Raw genomic sequence first — 24,970 nt, 5'->3', positions numbered from 1 at the left:
CCGCCACTGTCTCCACGCCTTTTCAAGCTTCGGCCACGAATCTATCGCGTGAAGGATTCGTGCGATCCTTTCGGCAAGGCAAGTAAGTACCAAGGCGAGAACTCGCGATGCTCGCCTGCACGACGTGTGGACGTATTCTCTAATAGTGCTACCTCACGCTAAATAACGATTTGGATTCTCATCGCGTATCTAGCGTTACAAATGGATGACTATTTGGTTTTAAGTTTCATCAAAATAATATATATTGAATACAGTGGAAGAACAAATTTCAAATTAAAGAAAAATGCATGAGATGCTAAATACGCAATGAAAATATCGGCTAATCTGATAGATTTAATGAATGTATTCTTCAAATAAAAAAAAAAAAATAGTAGATATTAAAATAGTATTAAAATCTTGAAATAAAATTTTTTACTCTCTCAAACGTTTAATTTAAAATAACGATTTGTATTTCACCGACGGACATAAACTCATATTTACAGTACATAAATAAAAGTTTGCTGTGAACCGGATTGCTCGCAATCGCGATATTCCATTGAAAAGGGATAAAAGAGATATCCTACCTGTCGTCCTTGCCAGATGGTTTATCAAGGGGTCCAACCGTATGCTGTGGGGGCGGCATGCTGTAACATGGTGCCGGAGTGTAACCCGCTGGAATCTGATAACCGGAAGTCACTGGGCCGCCTGGGTAAGTTCCACCGCAGTTATAACCTGCAGTTGGGTAAGGGGTGTACGTGTTTCCGGGATATTCGGGTTGAACGCCGGTCATCCCGTATCCTGGATGAGGACTCATGGGTCCATAACCTGACATTTCATCAGAGGTTGCATATAAATAAAAAATGTAACAATCGACAGTTTCCTAAAAGTAAAAATATGTTGACCCAGTGTGAAACAGAAAGTATATCTTACTTGGAAAATGCGCGATATTATATTCAATAAAAAAATCTTAATAACATGCTTTTCAATTTCTTCGATATTGGATACTTTGATAATTAAATATTAAGATAAATTTATAATGAAGTATTGACAATTTGAAACGTATTGAGGGAAAAGATTACTTGTTATTTCCTTTTATCCATTTCTGTTTTCAACATTTACTTTGTTAGAAAATCCATTAATTCTCTGTAGATAATACAAATAATAATTCACAAATTGATATATCTACTGAGATGTTGATACCGAGCGAGTTAGTATGATCTTTAATTTGATTTTTACGATATATGGAAAAGTGTATGATTTCTAGGACACTCTGCCTAAATACGTACATACATGCCATGTAATCGCACTCGAACGGGAGACGCGGAAGTAGCGCGAACACAGGCGCACTACAGGAGCAGCCCGCTGCTTGATTAACTGTTGTAAAATCTACACGTTTATTTACTGGCAAGAATTCATTTTGTCGAGAGAGCACGCAATGCAAATAGCCGACGGACGGAAGGCCGACTGTGCGCGCTCGCGCGACGTCGCGTGAACACGGCGGTGCCCTGTGTGCGTCGAGGCCGGGGAACACGGCGCTGTGTGTGCTCGAATGTTTCAATTTCAATAACTACTCCCCAGCGTCAGAGTCCGCACAATATCGGCCGCGCCGGACTTTTGCCGGCGCTACGTGTACGCGAAATATTGATAATTAACAATGGCCGTGTACCGTCACAGGGGGGTGGTTCGACGGGAAGGGTGCGCACGGTGCACATTCAGGCCGAAGGACGAAGGGAGAGAGAAAGAGAGAGATGGAAACGGAGAAAACGAGGGAAACGATCAGAGAGAAAGAGAAAGAGTGAGAGAGAGAGAGAGAGAGAGAGAGAGAGAGAGAGAGAGAGAGAGAGAGAGAGAGAAGGGGGAGAATCGGCCGCGGGTTTGGAATGCCAAGGTACAGAGAGACCGAGGAAAATGAGAGTTCGGCCATAGGTGCCTATTATGGCAGTCATGTACTGTTCTGGTGAATTTTTATTCGACGGTTGTAACCGCGTATCGTCCCCCATCCCTATCTACGTCCCTCGCCACCCTTGCCGACCCCCGGGGGCGTCGGGCTCTTTGTTCTCTTCCGAATCCCTCGTCCACGCACCTCCTCCGCGTCTCCCCCGCTATCACCTGACGTTACACGACGCCTGTGTAAGGACACATTAACGCTTCGCGTGTATCTCCCGTGTGCACGCGCGCGCGCGCGCACGCGTGTGTGTGTATGTGTATGTATGGGGTGTGTACATATACCAGTTAAAATTTATAGTGTTAAGGACACCCTGTCGCGTCCTTTTCCATGTTTGCTTTTTTCGCTCTATTTCATCTTCATCTGACATTATCAATCGTGCAAACGATTCTCCGTCATCAAATTGTCGCAGTGAATTATGATTCAACGTTGTTGCATAGCAAAACGGTAATGTTTAAATATTAGAGATTATATCATTGTTACAAGTATTCCAATAAGTAAGGTAATGCTTCTTGATATCGAGGTTTATACAAAGATAAGCTTTTACGTTAAATATTATTAATTCGAAACAAAAAACAACATAATACATGCCCGTTTAATTACTTCAGAAAACTGTTAAAAAATATTTTTTAACTAATGAGTTTTACAAATTAATAAATTTAATAACTTTACACAATGATTTTGTATAACTATGCTATTAAATGTGATCATAAAACGTCTTTGGAATGCGGATCGTAGATTGTCCGCAGAGTTATGTGATAAATGATGATAACTCACCGGTGGGATCTCGGTAGGCGTCCATGTAGTGGGAACCCCCGCTGTCGGGTGTGCTTTCGCGACTATACGCCGTGACGTGCACTCCAGGCGGCGGAAACCCGGGTACAGGCCTGATCCCCGGACCCCCGCTGAAATTGACCGGCTCGTTCGCCGTTGAGAAATCAACGGGCTCCGTTTGTTCTTCGATCGGTCGTGGAGCTGGAAAACCCGGACCCACTGGAACCGCGACAGCTTCCCCATGGCCGGTAGAATACTGCGGACTGGGTGCACCGCTGCAATAGAAATAAATATATATCTTTTTCATCTATTTGTCCTAAGTACTATAATGGTTTTATTATAAATTTCTATTATACTTATTGTTAGCACTATTCTGTTTACTTTAAATCCTCTATTAAAATAATTTTTATTTTTTAATGCTAGCTTGAAAACAATTTTCCTAAAGCTGAGATTTTTAAATCTTAAATCTGAGACACAATTAAAAAGCACATAGGAGCAGGGAATAACAGATTTCAACTTATTAAAAACTGTTTGTTCCTATTGTCTGTATTTTCTCAGACTTTATTCTTAGTATTTGTTGATAACTATAAATATGAAAATTAACATATACCTGTGGAGTCTATTGACGCTAAGATCGAGAGTCTGACCCTGGGGACTAGGAACTTGAGGACTAGCCGTTAAGTGGGGACTCGCTGCAGCCTGAGGACTACTTCCCACCGTCTGCCCTCCTCCATATTGTGGACTGAGGCTGTTCGAACCGTAGGGTGGTGCCTGTAAATCGCGTCATTGATGATGAACACAAAGATCTCAATACTTTTTGTACATATTTATCGTATTATCTTTAACTAACCTGCGGGCTAGTGGACGTAACACTGGAGGTAGACAAATCCATCACTGATCCCCCGGGCGAGGTAGGCGGTCCACCGGGTTTCTGCATTTGCTGCATTTGCGCGACCGTGACACATTTCACTGCAACATTCACGGAAACGCGACGTTTAGTTATACAAATGAGTTTTATATACTTGCAAAGACGGTCTCATAAAATTACCATCTTCAGTCTTTATCATTCCAGCTGCCGTGGCGGCGGCCATCGCCATTTGATGCTGCTGAGCAGCTACCGCAGCTTCTTGATGATAAACTCGCTCTTGCTCCTCTGGCGTCATGCCGGTTTGTCCCAGATAGTACATATTTGCCCTTGAATGAAGTTGCTGCTGTTGTTGCTGCTGCTGCTGCTGTTGTTGCTGTTGCTGTTGCTGAGACGGGATAGGTGCGCAAGACTGCGTATCATATCTCTCGTATGTCGCAGTGGTACCGGGATCATAAGGTCGATGATTGGCTGCACTGACTACCGCATTCTCGTAGCCTCTGCCAGCTATGTCGTTGGAATACGTCACTACTGGTCGTGCGATGTTGCTGGTACCAGGATGCATGTACGCTCTCGCGTGTTCGGCCGATCTATGATGATAAAGCTCTTCTGTGGTGGTTGCGGCTGCTGCCGCGGCCGCTGCGGCGGCCATCATGGCGCTAGGCTCATAAGGAGACCTTTGGGACATTTGATGGCTCATCCTGGTATCTTCCACCATCGGCATCGGATAGGCGACGGGCTGCATTGGCAGAACGTGATGTGTCGGATGCTGGCTTGGATGATGGATTGTCGCTCCTATGGATGGCCTCGAACCCATCGCGTCCATGGATGACATGGATGAGGAATTCGAATCTTGGCTCATGTAAGAATCATACGTTTGTCGTACTGCAGGAGGCGGTGGTGGCGGAGGCGAATTCACTCTGCAAGACGCAGCATCCTCCGTCTTGGGGACCAACAACTCACCCGTATTTTGATTCCTCATAGATAATGTATTGCAGCAACTGCTGCTAAGAGTCATATTCTCTGTCTTGGGCACCTTCGCGGGACGCGACGTGTTGTTGTCCTCCGGCGTTTTCGGAGGCTTCACATTAATCACAGCGTTTTTTGTCGAATAGTAATCGTAGGTCAAACTGCTTAGTACAGGTTTCGTGTCTTGCGTTGCGGAACCGTACTGCGAATAGCTCTTCGTGTCCATTGAAGGGGGTAACAAATTCGTGCTGATGTATTCCGGTGGTATTCCCGGCACTATCACAGGAGATTGCGTATTTAGTAAATTTTACATAAAGAAGTTTGTAACGAAGTGCGTCAACTAAAGAATTTTATAAAATAAAAAATATCATCGTAATGAAAAATGTTTGTAAATTTTTATTTTACTCTTGTTTACTAATTGTAAGAAGCACTATAACCCGTTAGTACTAAGTAGTTTTAAATAGCATGTATGTGATTATCGGTTGGTAACATATTTACAATGGCTCAGTTTAAGAAGATAAAAGCTTAATAAATTTTTGTTCTGAATAATATACATAACACATAATATTCTATTTCTACAATCTTTGAATATTGCCTAAAAATCATGAATGTTTTATACATACATATATAATATCTATAAAATGGTAGTCTATTTCATATACACATATTATATAGAGACTATATATAAAATTTTTGAAATTATTTTGTGTGTGTGGGTGTTTGTATGTAACTGGATCATTGATACTGGATGCTGTATTAGAATCTTTGAGTCGAATCATAATCTACGTAAAAATTAAAAAATACAAATCTAACTTAACACCCACAGAAAATATTTCTATATTTAATGTTATTACTCGATCTAGAATAAAATAAGATCGATATAGTGCTAATCGTATGTATTCTTCAAAGAATATTTTATTCTTAAATGAAAAATTCTAAAATCTAGAATAAAGATATCAAGGGAAATCTCTTATTCTATTCTTGCGGAAAGAAGTTTGCAGAATGTTAGTAATCTTACATTTTCCGGCAACGAAAAATTGGGCTCGGCTGGGACTCGAAATTCGGGATCTCTCGTTTCGCATGTCTCTCACCTAGCATGTACGCTACACCACGAGAACTTCATTGCCATGATACTATAGCATCTTGTATATAAAATTAAACCATTAAATAAGCGGCTCAATTAATGAAAATTTAATGTATCGATACTAGGAGCAATGAACTAAACGAGTGTAATTTCTACGACTAAAAATATAAAGAATGTAAGCCAATGTAACACTTTCTTGAAAACAAAGTATATTGAAATAAACATATAACCATTTATAAGGACTCTTTTTATAATGATAGCGTTGGCTCAATAATTAATATCTTGTATATAACATTGGATAGACTTATTCTAAAAATGTAAGAATATATAAATCTAAATTTGTATGTGTTATACTTGTTATATGTGTTATACCCAAGATAAGACGTCGATCTTATTTTATTCGAGGAAGTACTAAGAGTAAAAATTATTGATTTAATCTTAATATAGTTATAATTGTATACTGCATATAGTTGAGCTAAAATTAAAATACGTCAATAATATTTTTTTTCTCGGCATTAGAAATCCTTTCTGAGAGTGAAGGAAGTGAAAACAATTATAAAATTATTTCAAAACTATCAACGATATTTTGTAATCGGTATGCAATTAATAATCCTCTACATTTCTATCAGTAAGCGCAAATGTGTAAAATCGTATGAAAACTTCGGAGCAGGTTTATCGCAATTTTATCGCAGTAAAAGCATGCAATCAAGACACGCGCAAACGCAATAAAGTGCGAAAGAAACGCGAGATACGTGTTTTACGCACAAAATTATAAGCCTCATCTTGTTCCCAGCATTTGAGCGTTAATCTCATCGCGTGGACGCACCAACGAGATTTTCGTGTCCGAGGTATTGCGGACACGCACGGTGAAGAGCATACCGCCTTACCTTGAACCTTTTGTCGTGCCTCGCGTGCGGCCTGCTTATTGGCCGCGGCAATGGGACATCCAGACAGGCTTCTATGTGTGTTCCGATTGGAGCTGACATGACCGCGACCGTTGCAACCAGGCGTCGGGCATTTCAATATGGTCTCATGCATCGCCAGAACTGCGAGAACCCAGAGACACGTGGCGTGGTTACAGACACACGTTCTTGGCATGTTTGTACATACGCGCGTACACACAGTTAGAGAGAGAGAGAGAGAGAGAGAGAGAGAGAGAGAGAGAGAGAGAGGGAAAGAGAGACGCGGCGTACACGCACGCGGCAGGTGTGGTAAAATATCGTTAAGATGAGCTGCCTTTATGCATTGAGTATAATTCTCCGTGTTGGGCATCGAAAAGGCACAAGAAAGGGAGAGACAGTCTTGAGCGCGACAAGTGTGTCATTTTGCGCAACGGACTCGAATAGAAGAAAGAAAGAAAAAGAAATCCGCTTGTTTGGTACACGTTTATAAAACGGAGAAAACGAAAAAAAAAAAAGTAAAGTAGTCGGAAAATGAACAAAAGGCGGAGTACACAGCGTCACATCATGTGTGGAACGCAAATTAACAATACAATTAAGTATACCGAGCGGGTAGAGAGAAACACAAGTAAAGACAATCAATTAATCGATAGAAAATTATAACACAACACTTGCAATCTGTGTGAGGTAGTGTGCTACGTCGATGAAAACGAGAGTTGTCCGTCGTACGCGAGCGAGCGAGCGAACAAACGCAAACGCTCAGGCTCGAGATATCTTGGGAGATCCTGCATTCTCGACGAAGGGTCCGAGGAGGTGAGCTTATCACAGATAGAAATAAAAATTATGTGACTGTATGCACATTTGCATTACACGTAGTCGGCTGAACGTTTCGTTCTTTGCGCGGCGGCTCGATTTGTCATTTAAGAGAGAGAGAGAAAGAGAGAGAGAGAGGGGGGGGGAAGGGTGGAATCTGTTGTTGCGGAAATTCGCACATCAATGGAAAGCTAGATGATCCGTATAATTCTTTGCGTAATTATACTCAATCGCACAAGTGTCCTCTGTGTGTGAAGTGTCCGACGTGTGCGCATACGCCGGGCCCATCGCGCCGCCCGTGTCTCGAGTTCTCCAGAGGGTTCATAGGCACGACCAGTATCAACCAAGTTCGAGAGTGTGGTGATATAATTCTCTACTATATAATGAACTACAAACAGAACGGAAAATAATAAAACGAAAAGAAACGCAATAAATAAAGCTCTCTACCCCGCAAAGGAAAAGCCCAAAGAATATACAACAGACAGATATACACGCACACGCATACACACACGCAACGCACACGCACAGCACGCATATACGCGACGCGTGCACCGCGCTCATCGCTGAAAAATATCCATTTTCTCTTTCTAACTCGACTTCGTGTATCGAAGATACAATTTTTGTTGCGTTTAATGAGGCGAGGAAGCGTGGAAATGGAACAATGGCCTTTTGTGGATGACGAGGCTGATCGAGAATGGTTTTGGAGAAAAAGCGAACCAAATTAGAGATAGAACATTCCAGTTGTATCCCAAAAAACAAACATTATTTAAAAAGCACGTATGATATTTGGAATATGTAGATATTTATTGGAATATGATCACAATTAAAAATGTTCGAATAAATTTAAATTTAATTATATTATTTACATTGATAAGGTTGACTAATTACGAAGTTTCTTTGAAATTTAAATAACCCACAACAATGATTCATTCTTCACTTCCTCGCTTCGTTAAGAAAAAGACACTCTCGCAAAAAGAAGATGCACTATCTAGCTACAATAAGAAGTAATTAGTTTAATAGAAGCGTACTTACTCTCTGGAGTTAATTTATCCTTCTGTGGACATCCAGAAAGGCTGTAAGCAGAGAAACTGTTTAACAATGTTTAAGATTAATAGGATTTAAGCTTTTAAGTATATTCAACTTTTCTCTTTTAAAAGATATGCGAAGCACGTATTAAAATTGTGAAAAATTTCTTTGAGTTTTTATTCATCTTTTTTTGTATATGCTCGCGCGATGTGTGTGCATATTTATTATTTCGGTAATACAATAGAATTCACTGTGCTGATCGCGAATTGGCTTATTGATGTCTGTTTCTATATAACACCTCGCTCGATTCTCCACGTAAAACCGCGTAGGTGTGTAATCGGCCGTGGCTGAGTGCGGAGCGCAGGTTAATTACCGATAATTGCTTACCTGCGGTGGTGAGAGTAGAGTCCGGTCACGTGACCCTGCCCCGTGCAGCCTGGGGTCGGGCACTTGTTGCCCTCTGCAACAAATCAAATCGCCACGCAGAGCCCGATATTAGTCTATTAAATGCCATTTCAGATATTCATGAGATACGATGTACACTAGTTTTTACCCGTGCATAAGCTTATACGGTAGCTCTATATAAGGCTTATTCCTATCTAGGATTAGAGCTAATTAAATTTTTAATACGTAAGTGTGCAAAATGTATTACTCAAATATTGCCTCTTTAAACTAAATTAGTCACACAATTTATTTATTTTATTATAATCATAACACATCTCCACAAGAAAAGCGATATAGGTCGAAATTTTGTGAATTTCGTATTATGTGCGAACTGTGTTCTAAATATTTCGACTTTCAATCAGGAAAAGTATATAAGTTGAATTCAAATAAAAAATACAAGAAATTGAAAACAGTGAAAATAATAAATCAAAATAGGAGGATAATATTAGGAGTCTTATGTATAACTTCAAAACAAGGTTAATATTACATTACTTCTATATGCTTAAAACTTAAAAGAAGCAATTTGTGATTAATTCTAGTTAATTTATGTTTAATATTGCTATAAATAATTAATTTTAAAATACAATTTTCTTTCTTCTTTTCTAAACAATTTTATATTTTTTACTTGCATCACTTTTTTCTTAAGGAGATGCAATAAAATTTCTAAACATATTCCATAGATCCGCATAGGAAATAGAGAATTATTTGTTAGAAGAATTATTAGTTTATTTGAGCGCTACATATAATCGTTAATTGATACAAATGGAGATATAATGAATTTTAAGTCAAATTTTTAAAAACTGAAAATGTGATAGTGGAAATTGCATTTTGATATTAACTATATATTATACGATAATACCGAGTGCTCGGCATTACGCTGTCTCTGCAACGCGTTATTTCTGCATCGAAATTGATGATCCCGACACAAGCGGACAGTAATTCTGAATAAATTGGATATTTACACTGTCGATGAGTGTTGTTTCGCGGTAGGAACGTGTCGACCGGAATACGGCGTCAGCTTAATACGCATTAATGCTTTGTTGTTACATTTGGTTTCATAATCTTGCACTTGCAGCCAATTGACGTATGCAATCTGCTTTTTCCGTTGCTCGAATGGGCGTACACGTCGAATATTTTAAGCGGAGACATTATTGTAATGTAAAGGCTTTACAGAGTCTTTCGTTTTAGATAAGAAACTTTACACCAGCACTATATTTATGAAACGTTTTTCATCTTTTCTAAATATCAAGAATATTATATAAAGAGAAACAATATTATTTAATAAATATTGTTTGATAAATAACAATAATATTGTTTTATAAATAAAATAATTTATAATTAATAGCTGTATATATCTAAAGAGATATTGATTAACTATTGTATCATAAACATGAAAATATGTGATAAGAAATAGGCGAACATTGGAAAGTATATGAAAAATAATATGGTATTTCGGTATGCTTGCACGGTACCGCTAGCGACGTGAGCAGTTGAATGGAAATTAACTATTGAATGGCTGACAGCCGACGTGTCCGACATCGTCGCGTAGTTTCATTCTGCACATCGAACCAGAATATAGCTTACTCCCCGTTTGCCAATATATCACGTTATCCTTCATAGAGAACATTGAACAGCCAAGGCGAAAGACTGCAAGCAAGTATGGTGAGACACGTCTATTTCATATTAAAATCGTATTTGTAAAAATTTCATCTCCCCCTCCTCCTCCTCAATTAAAATTATTTGTACTAAAGTAAATTATATGTAATTATTTTATAAATGCAATAAGCAGAAATAATATTGATGTAATACATCATTTTCATTATATTTTGCACAATAATTTTTAAAATAATTAATTCATATGTTCGAATCGCTTCGTCGAAATTTGATAATATAAAGAAATTTAAGATTAACGTGCCTATGAATTTTAAAAACTTTTGTATTTTTATAGCATCTAATTATGTTTTATTTTTTATGGTTATTAATTACAATGTAAATAAATGTTTGAAGATAAACACACATTTTGAATATATTGTATATTCAAAATACAAAAATGTTGCTTGTATATGATTTTTCACGTTTCGTAATAATAACAATTCTTATAATAAATGTTATGCTCTCAATCCCTCTGTCTGCAATAACCTTTAGAGATACATTTCGGAAAGAGATTCCAAAAAATTTTTGTACGGCTTTGTTGGGCGTGCATGCTATTTAGTAGCATTTTTCAGGATGAGTTTCCCCAATCCTGTGGCGAGAAGCCCCAAGTGAAAGTTGAAAGGACGGTCCAGAAGGGTGGAAATGGCCTCGCGTGTGGTCAGCCTGGATCTCGTCGCACGAGTTACGCATTTGTGAATAGCCTCTGGGATTTCTCTGTCCCGTGACTAAGCCTTCGGGATTAGCACGGGGTATGTGGCCGGCCTACAACTGTCCGTGAAACAAAGAACAGATAGATACCTCATTCCCGCGCGACAGAACGAAACTTGCAGCGATCGGGGAAAAAGTTTCGTCACGTGATATTTCGTTCCTCCTATCTATGCATTATTTTCCATATCATTTGCTATTTGTCAGTATTATTCGACCGAGTAAAGAAAAAATCTCACTCTCGATAATAGTTGGTAGATTTTTGCTCGTGAATTGCGAATATCTCCATTTGTGAGTGAGTTGTCGCAGAGAGACATGCACGACACGATGCTTTTCGTCAGGGTTTATTAAAAAAAAAACACACAATCCTTACCATTAGAGATCTGTATGAGCTGATAATTCGCGTCGGTAATTTCTAAATTTTTTTCGAGAGTTTATTAAGTCCTTTCTTGCGACACGAAAGTATGACCGATGCCAGACGGGCATGCCTAAACGACCAATTGTACGTACCATCTGTCGTGCGCTAGTTCTAACTTAATGGTGGGTATAGTGCTCGTCACGTATGATCGCGTTCGTATTCCCGTTCGGCCTCGCGTGACCAAACAATTACAGGTTTCTAGTGCACTGCAGGTAGCCGAGAAGTACCAATCGGTTAATATGAGACCCTTCGGCAAGGCTCTCTTTATTTCAATCGTGAACGATAAATGTAACTAAAGGTTTCTATCTAATCGTTAGACAGTGTAATCATCTTTCAGTGGCTGAAAGTTATATCAGGTACTACTATGTTCCATTCACATGCTATAGCTTCAAGCTTCCATGAGAGACATCCATTTAATAATAATTTGTTCCTAATCATTGGACTCATTATTTTCATAAAGCTTTCATAAGACATTTTACATTTCTTAATTTTTTTATAATTATGTTACATCAGACCGTAAGCTAATAATAATCATATAAAGTAATAATAATAATAATTATACACAATGTAATAAAATAGCAAAAAGAAATAAATATCAATAACAATTTATGACTATAAACAGGGAATGGAAGTAACTCGTTATACTTGTAACGAAGTTACAGTTACAAGTTACTTTTTTGGTAACTTTACTAATAACTGCGTTACTTTTTTTCTTTGGTAACTCAAGACGGTAACAAAGTTACATTTTTTTTTATAACGGTAACGAATTTTACAGTTACTTTTATCGTTACTTTGCACATGATTGGACACGATACGACACAAGCCACTTACACTGTAAAAAAATTTCTTTACACGTATAATAGATGTAAAATAGATTACATGATTAGTCCTGTATATATAAAAAATTATGCAATTTTACAGAAATTATGTAAATCCACAAAAATTATGTAAATTTTATTGTGTAAATATATCTTATTTTATATTAAAAATTATGTAAATAGCAGAATATTTTGAATATTTTCTGTAATTATCCAAATTTTAGTAATATTACGTAATATAACAGAAATTTTTTACATATTGCTGTTAAATGTATAATAATATATAGTGCGAAATGTGTTGTCATATTATCGTTCTTGTAACTACACATACACATTGTAATTGAGGGGATGGGCGGAATAAAGGCACAATTCTACTTAGGCCCTTCGGGCAATTAGCGTTTTCATGTAATATTGATCGTAATAGAGAAGATTTATAACATGTAACTTCTTAAAGACATTACATAAATTCATTTAATACAGTATCCATTTATGCATAATAAAAAAAGTAATAAGTTATTTTAATTTTTATTAATCAAGATTTTATAATTAGGTTCCGCCCATCCCCTCAATACTTCCACAATCTGCTTAGTTACAAACCAAGAAATTATTTTTATTTGTATATTGCAAATTTACGAACGTGTGGACGTTTACAACTATTATAGTGGGTCTCAAAATTATCCACTATAATAGTTGTAATTTTACACAACAATTTTTTACAGTGCATAGACTAGAGATTAGAGAAGCTCCTAGGCCCATCCGCTGTGATTGGCGGTCGTAGATTTACAAAAAAATGACGGAAAAGTAACGAAAAGTTACCTTCTCAAGTAACAATAACTGAAACGAGTTACTTTTAAAAATCGGTATCTAGTAACGGTAACTTGTTACTTTTTCTACTCGGTAACGAGTAACTGTAACTTGTTACTTTTAAAAAGTAACTTTCCATTCCCTAATCATAAATATAGATTTTTAGATTTTGATATAAATTTTTCTACCAATTCATAAAGTCGGAAGAACCATTTTATGCGAGATCATTTATATGCCAGACGTCATTACAGATATATTGTGATCGCGACAAAACATAGATAGGTTTATCACGCGTGTTAGAGGGTTTGAAAAGGGACTTGGAAGGAACCTCTTAAGAGGAGGCCAGCTTTAGTTGAGACGGGGGTTCTCCTGAAGTGAGCGCACTTTTATAAACTTTGTCGTGTACTAATCCTCCGCTCGGGCCTGATCCCTTAGCCAACTACGTCGGGGCTGGCCAATCGAGTGCCGTGACGCCGAGAAACTTCATCAGGTCGTCATTTCGCGTTTCAGGAGAGCGAGAACCGACGGGAAGGATGGATGGAGAAAAGAAAAGTCGATCCCTACTTAGGTGTTCGCCTTTTTCTTAAGACGAGCGGCACATTCACCCACCTCCCCATAAATTGGATTACGATACGTGACGTCATTAGCGGCATGCTTTATTTGCAGACCACGACGTTCCCCGAGTTCCGAAGTTGAACGGCACATGCCGTCGGAATTGTTCCAAGTCCCGCGTAATTTCTTGAAAAGAAGCTTCGTGGATTAATTTTGTTTCGAAATCTCAGAGTTTCTCAGAGATTAAAGTCAAAGAATGCTCGATTGTATCTTTCGAGTAAAAATGGATCTACGGTAGTGAAAAATGCGAAAGCACAGCGGGCATCAATTTAACGCGCCACGAATCTAAATTCGCAATAGAGGAAATCAGTGTTATTTTTACTTCTCTAGGAAGGATCGCTGAAGCTTCCTGGTTTTTAATTAGTGCCGGGTAAAAAAAGATTTACCGGATAACCGAGGGCGAGCGGTTGCCCTCGTAGGATTAATAAATTAGCCGTAAGGTTTTAAAGCGACTACGTCGGTGGCTAAACTCGGGATTGAAAAGAAAAAGCGAGAGAAGCGAGAGAGAAAGAGAGAGAGAGAGAGAGAGAAAACAAGCGAAGGGGCAGATAATGGTTCCGGTCAACAAAATGAATACCGGCACGCGCTGTTCTTTCCGGATGTCTGAATAGACTTGTAACGAGTCGGTCAGACCTGCCTTCGTTCCTACCTTTCTCCTATCTTCTCTCGTTCTTTCTCACCATCTCCGCTCTCTTTGTCTCCCTTTAGATCTTATCCTCCTCTTCCCTTTATCACAGGTCCCTCTCTTTTCATTTCTTTTACCCTACAACGGTGCTATAATGGAGCAACGAGAATCGGAGGGAAGAGAGAAAAAAGCGGGATCACAAGGGATGAGAACGAGGACGCCGGTCATCGAGGGTGAGCCCGTGGTCGCGTTGTAATTGTGTTATTTTGTAGCCATTTCACGTGAGGGTCCGCGGAAGGGGTAGACGTGTATATAAACACCGGGATTGTTTTATTCGTCCAGCTTGCGCGACACGCGCCGAGACTTTCGTTTGGCGTCGCGAAAAATCATCGCAGTCGTCAAGATAATCGGGGAGAATTGAGCGCCTGCTGGTTGCTAATTATTAATTCGCCGTCAAAAGTCGTTAATCAGCGCAATTGAGTATTCACGTGTAATGGATGAATATTCACGCGAGCCCCAGAACAGAAATGCACGTTGATAATAAATAATGCCTACGTTTCATACTCTAGATTATAAATTGGATTTACTTGTACGTTTGCTTGAAATTTTCGTATTTTCAGTATACTTTAGCTTCGTCGGTGATCAATTACTGCTTTGCCAGATAAAAAGAGATGCGAAAAGATACAATTAATACGATTAAAGTTTATAATATTTTACTGTAAAACGCGCAGTATACGAACAGCTTGAATAATATTCGATGCATTAATATTTAAGAATATATCTTACCACTGTTATTTATGTAGTTAATTGCATGATACAACTTCTTCATATTTTCAAAAATCGAAAAAAATAGATGAATCGCATGTTGTGAGATGCCGTTGCGAATGCAAGATACCTAATGGTGCACGCAATTATACAACGCTGTCTCTTGCTTTTACAACATTATCTTGTGATAAGCATAACAAGTTTTTGACAGAATAGCCCAATGTGTTTTGAAATAAACTTCAATTAACACGGCAAAAGTAAATACTCATTTCACAGTATGCGGTGTGAGCGTTAGCGACAATAGTTATGCAGCATACTATTATGTAAATTTAATTGCAAGTGATTTTATATAGAAATTTCCTTTAGAGAGGAGAGCGAGAGAGAGAGAGGAGAGAGAGAGAGAGAGAGAGGGAGGGAGGGAGGGAGAGGAGAGGAGGGGGGGAGAGAGTCGATATAAAATTGCACGATCATACGGGATACCCGGGATACCTGATGCGTGTAATAGTCCTCTGGCACTTTCCCGCGCTAAATCGCATGCCGGATACGGTGGATAAGGAAAAGATCGGAGGTTCTAAAAAAAGAGAACAGCACGAGGAACAATCACAAAGTAGGTATTTACACACGGAGGCGCGCGGCGCCCTTAAAGGGAGGGTAGAGCCCTCGCGCGCGAGTAAAGGTCCTTTTTATGCGTGCGGTCGCAAAGGCAGCGTAAAATTGAGTTACAGGGCAGTTTATTTTTTTATTAGCCGACTCGACCTCATCGAGCGCGCGCGGCCGATCTTTCTCGACGCGGTAAGGGTAGTTTTTGCAGCCGACGGATTTCCCGATAGCAGTTTTATGGCGTGTCAACACGCCCTTACACGCGCCTACATGTGAGCGTGCGGCGAATAAAAAAAACAGCGCACGCGATCGTCACGCTAAATCGAAGAGATCAAGAGCAACTCTTAGTAAGAGAGAAAGGAGAAAATGTAGAGCGAAAAAGAGAGAAGGGAGATAGATTTTCGATTAAAACCCTAACTTGACCGACTCTGGTACGGTTGTATCGTCGTCACGCTGTATATACTCGATATACGTATAAGCCTACATAAACATTATAAACAGTTTAGACTTTGAAGATTACTTGTATTTTTTATTTTTGAACATTATCGTTGTTATTTATTCAATTAATTCTTCATGCGTTCGTTGCGTGAAAGACGTGAAATCAAATGCGAGAGATTGAATTCTTGAAAGCGATCATCTTCGCAGCCACCGGCCGGAGAAAACGTTAAGGGGATAATGAGGACAGGCAGCCAGGCACAGGGTGGTAATAAGGTGGCTTGGAGCGGCTGGGATGCTAGTCACGTTTCCAGCCGCTGACAGCTGCGGCTTATACGTATGACGTGGTATCAACCCCAAATTTCCCCGACTAGACACGTCGTGTCTTCGCTGCCCTAAGACCCTGGAATGCACTCGAGCCTCCACCTGTCACACTATGGCGAATGTACAGTATGACGCGCGAGGTTTGACTCTTTGAGTCTTCTCGGAAGAAAATCGCGCAACTCATCATCCTTCTCTGTATTACACTTATCACGTCTAATCACCGAATCAAATCAATTTTATCGATCATTTATTCACGATCATAAAGGCATTTAAGTGCGATTAAAGTATTATTATTTCGAAAATAATCTAGTACACTCTCTCTCTCTCTCTCTCTCTCTCTCTCTCTCTCTCTCTCTCTCTCTTTCTGTGTGTTAATTAAAAATATATTTCCTTAAAATCAGAACATTTTAGATAATAATAAAACGAATAAGAGAGTAATGATGAGAGCATATATGGAATGGCTGTATCATAGGACACAGAGAATAATTTTGCTCGAAGAGACCTTGATTTCAGCATTTGAGTCATCACCCCTCGCTTCGTAATTATTGATTTTCCGTGCTGCCCTAACTCCCCTAACTTCGTAAAGAGCAAGACAGAGAAAGCGAGAGAGAAAGACAGAGATAAAGAGAGAAAGGGAGAAGAACAGCGTAACCAAGAGAGTCGAAAATGCCTTTTGTCCCCTCTCGTAACGTATAACGCACGAGCGGTAACCCTACCACGACTTACGATTACTATCTCCATCTATAATTTAAAGAGTTCCAATTTTTATGCGCACATTTATATTCCGCATAAATTTCAAAACACCATTAATCTTTTGATATCTTTTTAAAGTACAGTACATCTTAATTTTGAAGCTGCGTTATTTATATTTACTTTCCCCTGTATACGTAATGTACATATTTTTTTTATAAGACTACTAGTGCACATCAATATATATAAAATAGTAGAATGCAAGGAAAAATGTATCGTTGTAGCGAGACCTTCCATATATAATTTAGTAAATATATAGTATATATAATATAGTATTTAGAAAGTCGAAAATTGAGTAAATATATATAAAACTGAAAAATTCACTTGCACAAATGTACATATGAACATTATCATGCATCGCTTGACCGAAGATAAAACTCTTTCTCTTATGTGATTTATTTTTATCGATTTAAATTTTATTTATAATTGAGTAGTTATAATAGACAATATTAATATCAATTTAAATACCAATATTTTTCAGAACATATAAATGTCATTTTATCCAACTGAAAAAATAATTTCAGTATCACTAACACACAATATTAGTTTCTATAATATTTTCTCCCCTTTATATATTCATTTTTTTTATTTCTTAATTAAACTTTTATTTTTCAAATTTATAATTTGAAAGAATGCCTACAAGTAATTTCATCATGATAATTGACCGGAACAGTAGTAGTTTCATTAATATCAATTTAGGAACATATTTAGGAACACATTGTATCATAACGCGACAAAGAAGAAATTCTCACCTCTGCCGAGACTGGACGGAGACATAGACATTCCCGGCCTGCTACTATCGAAGGTGCCGGGTCTCTCTGGCATTTTCATGACATTGTCCTGCTGGCCGTTCGTCGAAGGTACATCAACAGGGACTGTCGGACTAGACGTAGTAGTGGTCGTCGACACGGTTGTAATGGTTATGCTGGTGATGCTGTTTGCATTAGGATTCCCGGCAGGATTCGTAGTACTGTTGCTGTCATTAGCGCCGTTGTTCCCGTTGGTAGTTTTATTACCGACCACCCCATTGCCGTTCGCATTCGCGGTGTTGACATTACTCGCACTGCCGTTGTTCGCGGTGGTGCAGCTGCTAACAGCGGCAACACTCACCACTCCTTCCCTCGCGATATCCTGAATCGCACTGGCTGCTCTGGAGCCCACTCCCGCGGGCTGAAGGATTGTATATTGTTTCGAAGAATCGGGACTCGTGACGGAAGGTGGACCGCTGGTAGGACTCTTGCTGGGAGGTACAGAATTGGTAGCTACGTCGTGGGTTGTCACATGATGACTTTCCTCCTTCGAGGATTTCAGTTGTAAGAGTGACACTGTAGATGAGTGCTTGTCATCGGCTGCGGGCGAGATACCGGATACAGGCTGCGGTGTTGGCATCGTCGGGCCAGGCGTCGGATATCCCACGAATGTGGCGGCAGCTGGATACGGGCCGATTGGTGGAATCGTTGAAGATGCTACTGGGACCGACGAAGAGCTACGACACGATGCTTTTGAGTGGTCCGTATTAGGCGGCCTAAAAGCAGATGTTGCTGAAAACGGAGAATTCGCTGGTGTCGATGAGGATGATGAAGTTCCCGTAGATGAGACTTTCATGTTGGTATCGTTATATTGTCTTTGATAATTCGTGTAAAGCTGTTGGTGCTGCTGCTGTCTGCTAATATTTTGGGGTGATTGACCGTTTTTGCATGTCCGATCCCGTTCTCGGTCATTCGATCTGTCCCGATCGCCCTCATCCTTGTCAGCGGCCGGATCCGACATGTCAATTTCTAGTTCGTTGGACGAATCATCGACTAATTCGTTGAAGTCCGGTGGATCGTATCTTGAATATTTGTCCGATATCCTTCCCTGAGGGTCAATATGTGCGCTCACCACTACGTTCCTCTCGTTCCTCTCTTTACTTGATAACGAGCGAACGGAAATTGGTCTAATTTTCGGCGGTTCGTTTTGATTAACGTTGTTGACTTGAGACTGAATGTTGGCGCATTCATTTTCTATCTTCAGCAGATTGTCCAAATCTTTCTTAATTTTAGTTGGATGCTGTTGTTTCGAATCCTGCTGCTTATTCTGCTGTTGCAACTTACCCGTTCGATCCTGTTGTCCGCGAAGAGTTATAACATCCTTCAACGAACAACCAGTGTCATTACTCGTAGTCGAAGACGTTGATATTGATGAGGGCGACAATTTAGGATTTTCTTTCTTTTCCTCGAAAAGATTTTCGAAATTAGACTCGTATCTATCCTCGTCTGAATTGCCTCTTTGATATAAAGATCCTCTAGGTCCCGGCCAACTGCCTGATAGACTTTTCAAGGCGGCTTCCGTTTCTCTTATCAGAGTTTCATCGTCTTCGGGTTCTTCGCTGTGCTTACTTGATTTCCTAGCAGGACTACCCGAGTTACCCGTTGTAAATGCGCGCTTCTTCTGGGGCAAGGGTATATTTTTGTTAGGATCAACAACATCGATCGTCTTTCGTATGTCATCGTCACGAACGCTTTTCCTCCTCCGCTTCGTCGCGGCGTCAGTCATCTCCATCTCTTGCGACGTGCTCGTCTGCAAGCCCTTCTTGCCGATCAACAATTGCTGCTGCGACTGTTGCGACGGCTGCTGCGTTTGTTTAGGATTCTGCGCAACCGACTCTGCTTCCAGTTTCCGCTTTTTGAGATGAGCCATCGCATTCTGTCCGCCCGGCACGTTGGTCAGTTCCACCCTGGAACACAAAAATTCCAGAGGATCAGCAAGTCTGCTCTGCCATGCGGACACAAGAGACGCAAGGGTGCGTTCAGTACACGAGTGCAAAATCGTCGATTTCGAAGCCGGCGCAATCTAACAAGAAAGGTAATCCATCTCGCTCAGGATCTAGGCTCTTTCATTAGGGAAGGATCCTCAGCGCCTGCCACAGGTCACTTTTCTTTCTCCCTTCGTCATCTACTAAACAGCGCGTTCAAAGTCTAAGGGACTGTCTTTCAAGAGAGTTCACCTGACATCTGCCAAAGACTATCGAGTGCGTAGTCACGAGTTCGAAGAATCAGTCTATGCAGCTGAGATGCATCCGTATTTCTCCCTTTCTCTTTCTCTTTTTCTTTGTCCTGGTGAACGATCGCTCGGCTCTTTTCGTGATATTTATCTTTTTCTAGCGGGGCACACTCTATCTTGCTTCGTTCTTGCGGCGGACTCGAGATATTTAGACAAGCACTGCGTGACACGCACGCGCGCACGCACACAATGAGGACACGCGCGCTCGACAAACCGCCAATATAGATATATAACTATATATATATGTATATATATATATATATTGTATACATACATATATATATACTTAACACAAGTCCGGCTCGTGTACGCGATGAGCCCTTTCAGACGGGGTGCTCGCGAGCTACTGTGCTATGTTTAAGTTCGTTCGGGGGTGGCGATCTTCCGTCGTCGGCAGAGGGGATGAAGACTTGCGCGGGCAGTCGACGGCTTCTGCTTCGTCGCGAAAGGTGGGGGCGGGTTCTGCGCACTGTCCACCCCCTTGAGCTCGGCTGGAGCACGATTCCCAGCCCTTCTGCACATCCCCCTCACTCACCTCAACCCCCGCCTCGGTTATCGGGGAGAAGGGGATACGCGGTTTCTGGGTGCACACCTAGAGGATTCTCTCTCTTTCCCAGTGTGTTGAGGTACGTGCTTCGTACACCTCTCCCGCTTATATCCACTCGCGTCTACATGTACATACATATATACGTATATATAGACATATATATATATTACTACCCCCCACCGCCCTTCCGGCTGACGCGTCGCGGTATGTACGTGCTACCTGGTTCTCTTTGCCACCTTAGGAGTCCAAGCGACAATGGTCCCGACCTCGCGGATCTGCTCACTTCACAACTCGCGAGTTCTTTACGTAGCTGAATTTTCAAAGAAAAAGTGAAATTTTTGCCGGTTTAAATAAAAATAACTTTGCTTACAGCAGATTTGTATTTTTCTCTGTATAGAATTTCTGATAAGCGATAAGTGTGAAATGAAACTTGAAATAGATTTCGAAAGTCATTATGAATTCGATGTTGTGATGAAATACAGTGTACATAATTTCAAATATATAAATAATTATTAACGCATGTGCATTAAATCTTTCACAAAACCATCGAAAATAAAACATTTATAGTAACTTGTTTGACAGTAAAAATTCTCAAGCTGTAAATTATATAACTAATAATAGACATTATTAACATTGCTCATCTTATTGTAATTAAATCCAGCCTGAATTCGATATTTAAAAAATATGTTTGCAATATATCTTAACAATTACGAATTATATTTTAAACTAGCAAATTACCAATCTTTCTGATTACTTGTAAGACTTTAGGCCTTTAACTGCACAACGTTCGCCCTTTGGTACGCTCGTAAGGTTTACAGATAGGAGGAACCTACAACTGGAATTAGATAAACCCGAGCTCCTGGAGGTAGCGGAGGCAGAAGAAGAGCAGGATCAACGTCAGCGCTTAGCGGAGCTCCCTAGGATCCCAAGGAATGAGAGAGCTTCCCTTAAACCTTAAACCCTCCTCAGACCACGTAGCCGGGAGTTTAGAGCGACGAACTCTTGCTATGGACCGCGGTAGGAGGATGGCGGGAGTGCCCTCGTCCAAAATCAGAAGTTAAATCGCACCGACGGCTTAAGACATTATCACTTTTCTTTGCGGACCAATGCTCTTTTGAAACTGGCCTTCGATAGTGCAACTGAGTAAGGGTGAGCCGGACAAGGGAAGAAGGGAGCGCGACACAAGAAAAAGCTAAAATTCTTTTGAGTTAGGGATCGAGATGCCCTGGTTCACTCACCAATTATATATCATCCCTTACGATTTGTAGGGAATAATTAGAAAGCCTAATCCTAGTATGTGGGTGAGCAGTTCGGTAGATGTGGCTTAAATTCTTGTAAATCGACATTGTCAATACCGTCGAAATTTAATATATCTCGAGGTATCAAGTATTCTTTAATTTTTGCGCATTACATATGTATGTAACATTCCCCTGTTTGCGCTATGAGAGATTCTTATTACATCACCATGTTTTAATCCAAAACTTTATTACGTCACAAAGTAAGAAGTTACATTAAGGATAAAATTATACCAACAACGTAAATTTTTTTGTTATAGCCACAAAAATTTAATTTTATTTATACAAATTAAATGAAAGGCTTGTAAAAGAAAATTTTAGCAATAAATGTAATACGGGTGTTTAAATATATTAATTTATTCTGATTGTAATTAAGAGTCACACATAGACAAAGTAGTAGACAGTTTCTAATATCTTTAAGCATAGCTGAATCTCTCAATAATTTGTACTGTTCAATACGTCGAGCAAGATTTACTAGATTTTTTAAGGTAGATGCAAGTATTTAAAAAAAATATGTACTCGTTAATTAATTAATAATTTATAACCGTGATGCGGTCATAAGAAGATGGTTAAACAGAACATGACGACGCAAGGCGGACGATGGCGCTTCCATTGCAAGGATTAGGGTATTAGGCGACGTCACGTCACTAAAGTCTAAAGGAAGCTCCTTGGAACTGTGCTTGGAGAGATAGCCCAAACTTGTGTTCTCTATCTTCCTGGCGGTTCTTCGGATTCTGTCTCTCATCTTCTCTTTCTGTCTCTCGCTCCCTTCCTCTGACTCTCCCCTTTCTTCTCAATGTCTCGCTGTCTTCTGTCGTTGTCTTATTCTATCACCCTTCTCGATCTTACTTATTCTATTATATAGATACATACATACAAATCTCTTTCTGCTTTCTCTCTCTCCCCCCCCCTCTCTCTCTCTCCCTCCCTCCCCCCCTCTCTCTCTCTCTTGTCTTCAATTCGCTTCTTCTTCTTCTTCTCCATTTGATCTTTTTTAACTTTCTACTTAATATCCTTCGTCATGATATTCTTTTTAAATCCAAATTAGATAAACTACCGACGAATTACAATCCTTTAGTTGTTATATTAAAGATATAATGAATCAAATTGGCTACACTCCCAAGATATTGGTGGTACTTTAGTCAGAAAGTATTGTAACATTTTTCAATATCAATCTACCAGATTAATGACGTAATCGAAAATGTAAATTGTGAAAGAAAATTTACGGGCAATAAACGAGATTTGACAAAAATGACGACAATCTGAACATTCATCTCGTAAATATATTGATATGTAGTAGGTTCCTTTGCAATTGCGAAAATCACGCACGCGTTAGTAACTTCACCCCGAAGCCTGTCGGGGGGTGTTCCCGAGAAAAGGCAGTCATACGTCTTTTTCTCACTAACGTGAGAGGGTGGGCGAGATCGGCGCTAGGCGAGCGCCGGATAATTTAGGAGTCTCTCACGCGTGGATAATGGGGAACTTGGCTAATGCACCCCACTTGGCACCACGTGGATTCGCATGAATTTTGCGATTCGACCTTTGTGCCTCCCTCGTTCGCTGCCGCTAACGACTCGCGCATGAAAACGGCAATGAGTACAGACTTTATTGTTATAACTGAAGAAAGTTACATGACTTATCGCAGCTAACTTGAATTCAAGATGTTGAAATATTATGTTAACAAGAACTATTCAAGTTTATTTAAAAGTCAATATTTTAACGACTATCGCTACCCTACTTTATCCTCGCGACACGTTAAATAAAATGATAAGTCTAGATGCATATTTTATAATTAACGTACTTTTTGTGTTAACGACGCGAGTAGTGTCCCTCTTGAGTCGCGTCATCTCTATAAATCTCGTCTGAAACTAACAGCATCGGAATTGGCTTTATTTCTGGACTGCTTCGAAATGCCGTTATTATTCGTTTTCTATAGCCCGGCGAGAAAAAGAGGTAGCGGGAATAAGTGAGAGAGACTGAGAAGATTTTAAAGTGAATTCAGATGGTTGATATAGTAAGAGAAGAATGCTGTGACCGAGACAGCTGAGCTGTTTGGTTGGACATCATTTTGCCGTTCAGCTCGAGGGAATACTCCGTCGTATAACTACTAACTGTCCGTCCATTCGTCGAGCTTTCTCCTTCTACCTTCCTATTTTTTCTTCGTCCCATGAGCATACCCTCGCTTACCGGCTGACGTCTTAAACCAATTCCAGTCGAATTCTGATCAAATATTTAGCACTGACCGGGCCAACGCTTTAAGTGGCCTTTCTATCGTTGGACTTTACTTTCTTCCAATAAATCCTTCATGTTCTTTCTAAAATTTCAGCAAATCAACAAATTTCGAACACAACTTTTCCAGAAAAAATACTCATATTCAAGTCTCAGTAAATAAAACTTTTGGTAAAATATTTAAGATTGCTTTTAAGATGTTTTATCTGTAAACAATGAGGTTTAAAATTGTTTTATGTTGAGAGATGCGATTATTACAAATTTATTTTGAAAAATTTATTGTTAGTCAGTTGTAGGTGTATAAAAACTAAGAAAATATAAGACTGCGCGGTTGAAATGTTTGGATAATTCTTATTCGTACACACACAAAATGTATTCTGGAAACATTAAGTATCGCCGATCGAGGCGTTGATTAACGACCGAGGTGTAGATCAGCGATTCTAGCTTGAAGTCGAGGTCGCTTTTTTGTCCCTTTCGCCACACGGCAATACGTCACGCGTCCCGGTTTCGGGGTGTAATTAAAGAGAGCGCAGAACAGCATGACGCCTCG

At 39.8% G+C, this 24,970-nt stretch overlaps 1 protein-coding gene across 1 annotated transcript in view; it reads right to left on the bottom strand.

The window, feature by feature from the left end:
* LOC108762128 (mucin-5AC) overlaps positions 1-24,970 on the bottom strand; it is a 72,837-nt gene that overhangs the window by 13,022 nt on the left and 34,845 nt on the right. The window contains exons 3-11 of the mRNA XM_018508960.1: positions 18,060-20,023; positions 8,742-8,814; positions 8,361-8,401; positions 6,504-6,662; positions 3,747-4,808; positions 3,549-3,667; positions 3,309-3,469; positions 2,702-2,973; positions 564-804 (exon numbers count right to left, since the gene is read on the bottom strand). Of these exons, the coding sequence (XP_018364462.1) occupies positions 564-804; positions 2,702-2,973; positions 3,309-3,469; positions 3,549-3,667; positions 3,747-4,808; positions 6,504-6,662; positions 8,361-8,401; positions 8,742-8,814; positions 18,060-20,023 (4,092 nt within the window). The remainder of the gene's footprint in view (positions 1-563; positions 805-2,701; positions 2,974-3,308; positions 3,470-3,548; positions 3,668-3,746; positions 4,809-6,503; positions 6,663-8,360; positions 8,402-8,741; positions 8,815-18,059; positions 20,024-24,970) is intronic.

The sequence above is a fragment of the Trachymyrmex cornetzi genome, unplaced genomic scaffold (genome assembly GCF_001594075.2).
Source record: "Trachymyrmex cornetzi isolate Tcor2-1 unplaced genomic scaffold, Tcor1.1 scaffold11, whole genome shotgun sequence".
NCBI classification, from domain to species: Eukaryota; Metazoa; Arthropoda; class Insecta; order Hymenoptera; family Formicidae; genus Trachymyrmex; species Trachymyrmex cornetzi.
This window is presented reverse-complemented; position numbering and strand designations above follow the sequence as displayed.